Source organism: Oncorhynchus keta, unplaced genomic scaffold (genome assembly GCF_023373465.1).
Source record: "Oncorhynchus keta strain PuntledgeMale-10-30-2019 unplaced genomic scaffold, Oket_V2 Un_scaffold_7763_pilon_pilon, whole genome shotgun sequence".
NCBI classification, from domain to species: Eukaryota; Metazoa; Chordata; class Actinopteri; order Salmoniformes; family Salmonidae; genus Oncorhynchus; species Oncorhynchus keta.
Window position 1 is genome coordinate 1 of NW_026290998.1, and position 7500 is coordinate 7500.

At 43.6% G+C, this 7500-nt stretch overlaps 1 protein-coding gene across 1 annotated transcript; it reads left to right on the plus strand.

The window, feature by feature from the left end:
* Nucleotides 1-920: 920 nt before the first annotated feature.
* On the plus strand, nt 921-4397 carry LOC127929533 (uncharacterized). The gene is made up of 6 exons (XM_052517401.1): nt 921-2478; nt 2607-2781; nt 2932-3224; nt 3343-3509; nt 3642-3896; nt 4020-4397. The coding sequence occupies exons 1-6, from the start codon at nt 1725-1727 to the stop codon at nt 4380-4382; spliced, it is 2007 nt and encodes a 668-aa protein (XP_052373361.1). The 5' UTR covers nt 921-1724; the 3' UTR covers nt 4383-4397.
* The last annotated feature ends 3103 nt before the right edge of the window (nt 4398-7500 follow it).

A 7500-nucleotide genomic window follows, 5' to 3' on the forward strand; every position in this document is an offset into this window, starting at 1 on the left:
TCAGGATTCTGTAAGTTTCTATGTCAATCAAGACATGGGTTTACTTATAGCTTCCTGTGCCAACCGGAAGTGCCTTTAATGATGTCACAGTGGCAGTTTCCAAGGGTTAAAAAGGTCAGATCTTTTCAAAACTTCATATGTGTGACTAGGTAACCCTCATGAACTGTAAATCAGTCATTTCTCCCAACAGATGTCAAAGAAAAAGCTCTCACACGCACACACAGCAAGGATGGAGTGAAAAGTGCGGTTCTCAAAGACACAGAGAGCAGGCAATGGCATAAACATAATCTCTAGGCCGTGCCGAGTTCAACGAGATATCCCGCTTGACCGTAGCTCGCTCGGTCTGAGCGCAGCGACCATTAGAAAAGTAGGCCCAAAATGAAGCCTGCCCCACAACGTCATTTGCTTTTGGGTGACAGTGAGAGAACCGTTAGGGTGAGAAGCACAATTCGACCTCAGGTACGTTCCTAAGGTCCTCCTGATCCGTGCAAGCCTAACCTTGACCGTGTGGCATTAACCCTTAATAGTTAAAATAAGGTGTTTACTTCAAAGAGTTTGCATTGACTTCTCTCCCCATAGGAATACATTGCCTGCACCCCTAAATTCAACCTGAAGCCTATGTGGGTTATGAATGACTTATGAACCTGTCTTCTATGACAGTCCATCAGACCACTATGAGGTCTACCTGTGCCAATTATAAGCTTCCTGAAGCAACCGGAAGTGGTTGAAATCACCTTATCAGTGTTGATCCATACACTGCATGCAGTTTGATAGACATAGTGCATTCAACCCTGTGTAGATCAGTCAATTCTTAACTTAAAGACTTAAAACTCAGGATTCTGTAAGTGGCTATGTCAATCAAGACACGTGTTTACTTATAGCTTCCTGTGCCAACCGGAAGTGCCTTTATTTGGGTCACACTGTCTGTTTTGAAGGGTTAAAAAAGTCGCATTTTTTAAACTTCATATGTGTGACTAGACAACCCTCCTGAACTGTAAATCTGTCATTTCTCCCAACATAATCTCTAGGCCGTGCCGAGTTCAACAAGATCTCCCGCTTGACCATAGCTCGCTCGGTCTGACCACAGTGACCATGCAAAAAAGTAGTCTCATGTAGCAGGCTTTGTCTGCGTAAAAAGTAATCTCATGTAGCTCACTCGGTCTGACCGGTGACCGCAGGGACCATGCAAAAAAAGTAGTGTCATGTAGCTCACTCAGACCGGTCTGACCGCAGGGACCGTGCAAAAAAGTAATCTCATGTAGCTCACTTTGTCTGATCATAGGGGCCATTTAAAAAAAGTAGTCTCATCAATGTGATTGTTTTTAATGGGAAAATAGAGAATTTGACTATGAGATGACAATATAGTAGTTTGGGGAGTATTTTCTATAATAGAATGTATTTGACTACAAGCAAAGTATGGGCCTCATCCTGAGCATTCTCAAATGGAAAAACACAGAGTTTGATCATGTGCTGACAGAGAGAGGGAGGAGTTTGGGGAGTGTTTAAAATGAGAAGAGTGATTTTTTTCTAAAAGGCTGCATTTCACTTTGAGCTGACAAGGAGAGTGGTGAGGAGTGGTTTTATGTATATTTCTGAGTATCAATTAAGCAGCCAGAAGCATTATACTTTCTTTATTGCTTAAGGGATTGTGTTAAGTTTTTTATTTACTATTATTTCCCTTTTCAATAGAATAGAATAGAATAGAATAGTATAGAATAGTATAGATGGCTCCAGTGCGCTCATGTCCAATATGCTATAAGGTTGTGATTGGCTTCAGTCAGCACCTTAGATATGTACACCATGTGAGGAACAGTGAGGAAAGGGTACTCCTGTGTAGGTGGCAGTCGGGCCGCATCAATGTCAGGCAGGAGCAGTGTCCAGTGTCAGGATGCTCCACACATCTTAGCAGATTAGACCGGCATATGGACTCCCACTCAGAGCTCAACAGAGCACAGAGGAGACAGGTTTTAGAGGACCTTAGGAGACGGCTGACGATGGAGAGGCTGGCGGTGTTGAGGGCATCGATCCCTGCCATCCCAATGGCGACAGATTTAGATATTGTGGAGACTGTAAGGAAAGAAGAAGAGGATGAGGAGGAAATGTTATGTTCACCTACAGAAGCAGAGGAGGAAGTGGACTGCAAAGAGGATTCCTGCCACTGCCATGCGCCGATCCTACGACTGAAAAAGGCTGTGCAAGAGAGGGATGAAGCACTGCATACAAGAAGTGAGACCAACAAATCCATTAAAAAGGACAACCTGAAGTTGATCTCTGATCTGCAAAGGGCGAGGAAGAAATACCAGCTGCTGAAAAGGCAGATGGGGGTTGGCATGGTGAAGGCCCTCAACTTTCAGGCAGAGTCAGACACAGACACAAAGCAAGAGGAACATGACCAAGCTACAGGTACAGGGGACCAGAGAGAGGAGCCTACAGTGTCCGGCTCTACTTGCAAACTCATCTTCCCGGGCTCTGCTATGAGTAAGTACTGTTTCTTCAAATAGTGACAAGAGTTTGTGTTTGAAAATAATATGATAAACCACCTGACTGATTCATGTAGCCTCATGAGATTGTAATTCTAGTCTAAAATGTTATGTTTTTTTGATTAGGTGTGTTTATCGAGGGATTCAGGAAGACCTGTGAGGGCCCTAATCCAAATTATAAGCTGAGTGAAAATTGTGCCTCAAAGGTCAAGAGGGTGACGCAATTTTTAAACTACATGGCGAAGAATGAGACCTACCAGTCCTCTCTCATTTTCCTGACAGACCATGACAAAATAAGGAAGTAAGCAGAATTATTTTTTCTCTCTAGGCTCACAAGCATTAACCAACAATACAGTATTTGATTGTATGATTTGTGTGTGTGTGTGTGTGTGTGTGTGTGTGTGTGTGTGTGTGTGTGTGTGTGTGTGTGTGTGTGTGTGTGTGTTTTTAGATGGGTTCAATTCCTCCAGAAGAACAAGGCAATCACCACAGTCAACCACTACACCTTGACTATTGGTGCATTTCTAAAATATTCTGAGGAGACCCCTCCACCTGGCTGCCGGTTGACCGTGAACCAATGGAGGGGGATCAACCGGTTGATGAAGGGCATTAGCAAGTCCATGAGACGACCAGTTTCCCTTCACCAGGTAAAGGTGAAGGACAACAAGGAAGGCAAGGTGGTGTCGAAAAAGAGCCTGCTGGAGTGCCAGTCTCTTGCCAAGGCAAAAATCCCTCAAGTGCTGAGTAAGTTTTTCTCAATCTGTTATGTCACTGTTTTTACACACTTATAGACGTCAGAGATGTATAGAATGCATTATGGAGTGGGATTATGAAGCTGCCTTTTTTATTTTCATGTTCACAGAAACATTGGAAGAGACAAGGACACAGAGGAATCAGTACCGGTTTTATGGGTACCTGTGTGCCTACTTTACATCCATATACGGCCACAGACCAGGCCTATATAAAAACATGTTGGTGAAAGAGGTGGAGGAGGCAAAATGTGACCAGTCTGGGATGTATCTGATCAATGTAAGTCTATGAAATACAGCTGGCTGTGTTTATTTGTTTGTTTGCTTGGTTGGTTATCTTTGGAAACAATTGCAGTCGCAGGAGCGTAATGTGTTTTTTTGTGTTTTTTTCTCTGTTCTGTTTCTCTATTAGGTGGGAGAACACAAAACAAATCGGGAGTACGGCATGGTCCAGATGTCGCTGACGAAGGAGGAGTACAGTTGGTTTTCCGACTTCCTCAAATTCAAGCACTGTCTCTTAGGGGGAAAGAAGGCCCAGCACTTCTTTTTCAATTCCACAAACACTCAGATGAAGAACCTGCCTGCCAACCTGAGGGAGGTGTGGAAGGAGATGGGTCTGCCCGAATGTCCTTCGTTCACTGACCTGAGGACCTCCATTGTCACTCATGTAGGTCAGATTAGATAGGATTCTAATTATTGTAAGATCCTATTCTATTGTTGTCTGAAGTAATATCAATAATATCATATATTTGTGTGTGTGTGTGTGTGTGTGTGTGTGTGTGTCTTACAGGTAAAAAACATGCTCCCAAAGGTTGACAGGGAAAGGGTGGCCAACTTCATGTGCCACAACATCCAGACGGCAGACAAATATTATGCCATGAATTTAAATCCAACCCAAGCAAATGAAACCAGGGCACTCTTTGAGGCTGCACTGAAGGGGGAAGATAACACAGTCGCCGCAGAGAACCAGCCCTCCACCTCAGGAGAAAGAAAGCAGAAGGTGAGAGAGGATGCCTCCCTCTCCGACGGGAGCACCACCCCTGAAGAGACCAAGGTGGTGTACCAGGAGTCTGGCACGTCCTCCGGGGACTCGGAAGAGGAGGAAGAGGATGAAGATGAGGAACAGATGGCCAGACAACCTCCAGTAAGATGAGCTATTCTGACAGGACACATTCGATTATCAAAATGTACTTGTAAACTATGTAACAGTCAAGTGTGAATTCTGAGATATATCTAATTTCTTGTGTTTGCTCTGTCAGGAGAGACCTTCTAAGGTGACCAATCCTCAGGTGGAGATGGAACTAACCCCAAAGAGGAAGCGGAGCATCTGCAGATGCCACATGGTGGTCGCCATCAGCCCCATGCTAGTCTCACCCCTCAAAGTGACGCTCAAGTCGCCCCACCACTCCCCATTGTCACAATTAAAGGGATGCAACGACTAAACTCAAATAAAGTCCGACTAAAAATGCCATTGCCTCAAGGAGGTTAAAGCTGCAGGAGAAGGTGCAAAAGAGAGGAGGGGACCCCTGATGCAGCTTGAAGGAAGGGGAGCCGACCAACAACAAGACTTCCTCTTCCAAATAGTCATGTAGAATGTTATAGACTCTCACATTTACACTGTTCTGATTTTGTTTGGTTTGATTTTCAATTTTGGTGTGCTTGTTTAAATTTTAGAAGTGTAAAATGTGTGTAATTTAGTCTAACTGTCGGTTCAATGTTCTATTTTGGTGTGATTCTTTATAATGTAAAGGTTTGTTCTGTTTTATTAAATAACTAGTTGAGTAATTCTTTGTGTTGTGCTTTCTTTAAGGTTTATATTTAGTTTGTCACTTAATTTGTAAGTGTTAAACATTCACTGTCTTGTGTTGTTTTCTGTGAAGGTAGGAACAAATATTTAGGCATTATTGGCATGGGAATCATGGGTTTACATTGGCAAAGCAAATTAAGTAGATAATTAAAAAAAGTGAAATAAACAATAAGGTCCTGCTGTAGACTGTACTACTGCTGTTCAGGAAGCACAATTTGAACTAGAAACTTACACAGACAGGCTGAAATAAACACTAAAAAATAACAAATGGCATCACCGTAATCTCTAGGTTGTGCCGAGTTCAACGAGACGCCCCGCTTGACCGTAGCTCGCTCTGAGTGCAGCGACCTTGAAAAAAAGAAGGTGCAAACGGAAGGCTAGCCCTCAATGTCATTTGCTTTTGGGTGACAGTGAGAGAACCGTTAAGGTGAGAAGCACAATTCGACCTCAGGTACGTTACTAAGGTCCTCCCGATCCGTGCAAGCCTAACCTTGACCGTGTGGCATTAACCCTTAATAGTTAAAAGAAGGTGTTTACTTCAAAGAGTTTGCATTGACTTCTCTCCCCATAGGAATACATTGCCTGCACCCCTAAATTCAACCTGAAGCCTATGTGGGTTATGAATGCCTTATGAACCTGTCTTCTATGACAGTCCATCAGACCACTATGAGGTCTACCTGTGTCGATTCTAAGCTTCCTGGAGCAACCGGAAGTGGTTAAATTGACACAAAAGGAGTTTTGATGTACATAACCTTCAAAGGTGAAAATGACTGCATTCAACACTGTGTAGATCATAGATCAGTCAATTCTTAACTTAAAGACTTAAAACTCAGGATTCTGTAAGTGTTTATGTCAATCAAGACACTTGTTTACTTATAGCTTCCTGTGCCAACCGGAAGTGCCTTTAATTGGGTCACACTGTCTGTTTTGAAGGGTTAGAAAAGTCACATCTCTCCAAAACTTCATATGTGTGACCAGGTAACCCTCCTAAGCTGTAAATCAGTCATTTCTCCCAGCAGATGTCAAAGAAAAGCTCTCACACGCACACACAGCAAGGATGGAGTGAAAAAGTGCAGTTCTCAAAGACACAGAGAGCAGGCAATGGCATAAACATAATCTCTAGGCCGTGCCGAGTTCAACGAGATATCCCGCTTGACCGTAGCTCGCTCGGTCTGAGCGCAGCGACCATTAGAAAAGTAGGCCCAAAATGAAGCCTGCCCCACAACGTCATTTGCTTTTGGGTGACAGTGAGAGAACCGTTAGGGTGAGAAGCACAATTCGACCTCAGGTATGTTCCTAAGGTCCTTCCGATCCGTGCAAGCCTAACGTTGACCGTGTGGCATTAACCCTTAATAGTTAAAAGAAGGTGTTTACTTCAAAGAGTTTGCATTGACTTCTCTCCCCATAGGAATACATTGCCTGAACCCCTAAATTCAACCTGAAGTCTATATGGGTTATGAATGCCGTATGAACCTGTCTTTGATGACAGTCCATCAGGCCAGTATGAGGTCTACCTGTGTTGATTCTAAGCTTCCTGGACCAACCGGAAGTGGTTAAAATCACCCTAAAAGTGTATATCCATTACCTGCCTGCAGTTTGATAGACATAGTGCATTCAACCCTGTGTAAATCAGTCAATTCTTAACGTAAGGACTTAAAACACAGGATTCTGTAAAAGCATAGCCCAGTGAGGATATGTGTTGACTTATAGCTTCCTGTGCCAACCGGAAGTGCCTTAATTGGTGTCTCAGGGGCTGTTTCGAGGGGTTAAAAAAGTCAGATCTGTCCAAAACTTCATATGTGTGATTAGGCAACCCCCATGAACTGTAAATCAGTCATTTTTCCCATAAAATTTCAAAGGAAAACTAAATCACACAGACACACAACTTGGAAGGAGGGACGTATTGGGGTTTGTAGAGACAGACAGTGCCTCCAATAGTTAGCTTTGTTCGAGCTAAAAAGAACCGTCAGACCTAGAGTTCGAAACTTTAGAAACCTGTTCTAGACCTCGGGTCGATAGTGCGTGGTGAGTTAGGTGGCTCTAGAAGGTTCTCGGACCGAGAAATAGCCTCGTACATTTGCAATGACTTCAATTCATTTTGACCATTACGAAAATGGCGACATTTAGAAAAGTCTCAGAGACACAAGACTAGGTGCATTGGAACCGGCTCGGCCCATAGAGACGGACCCCAACGTTTCGGTCCGATAGCTCATTCAAGGACCCCATAGCAAGGCATTGAAAAAAATGGATTTTCAGCACCAATTAGGGTTTTACTCGGGCACCGAAGGACCTATCGAGCCGAAACTCGGGATTCGGGGTCGCCTCACATAGGCCTTCACATAATGTCCGACCTGGACCCGTAGCTAGAACGTAACTATGTGTTTTACGTTTTTATTATGTTTTAAACTAATGGCGCTGTGAATTATGGGCCTGCTCTGACATATGTGATAGTTGGCTTCTAAAT

What these genes read in the sequence shown, in the direction of transcription:
- LOC127929533 (XM_052517401.1), top strand. Translation starts at nt 1,725, where the DNA reads ATGGCTCCAGTGCGCTCATGTCCAATATGCTATAAGGTTGTGATTGGC. An exon ending in AAAAATCCCTCAAGTGCTGA is followed by an intron (nt 3,225 to 3,342) that starts GTAAGTTTTTCT and finishes TCATGTTCACAG; the next exon opens with AAACATTGGAAGAGACAAGG. An exon ending in GGACCTCCATTGTCACTCAT is followed by an intron (nt 3,897 to 4,019) that starts GTAGGTCAGATT and finishes TGTGTCTTACAG; the next exon opens with GTAAAAAACATGCTCCCAAA.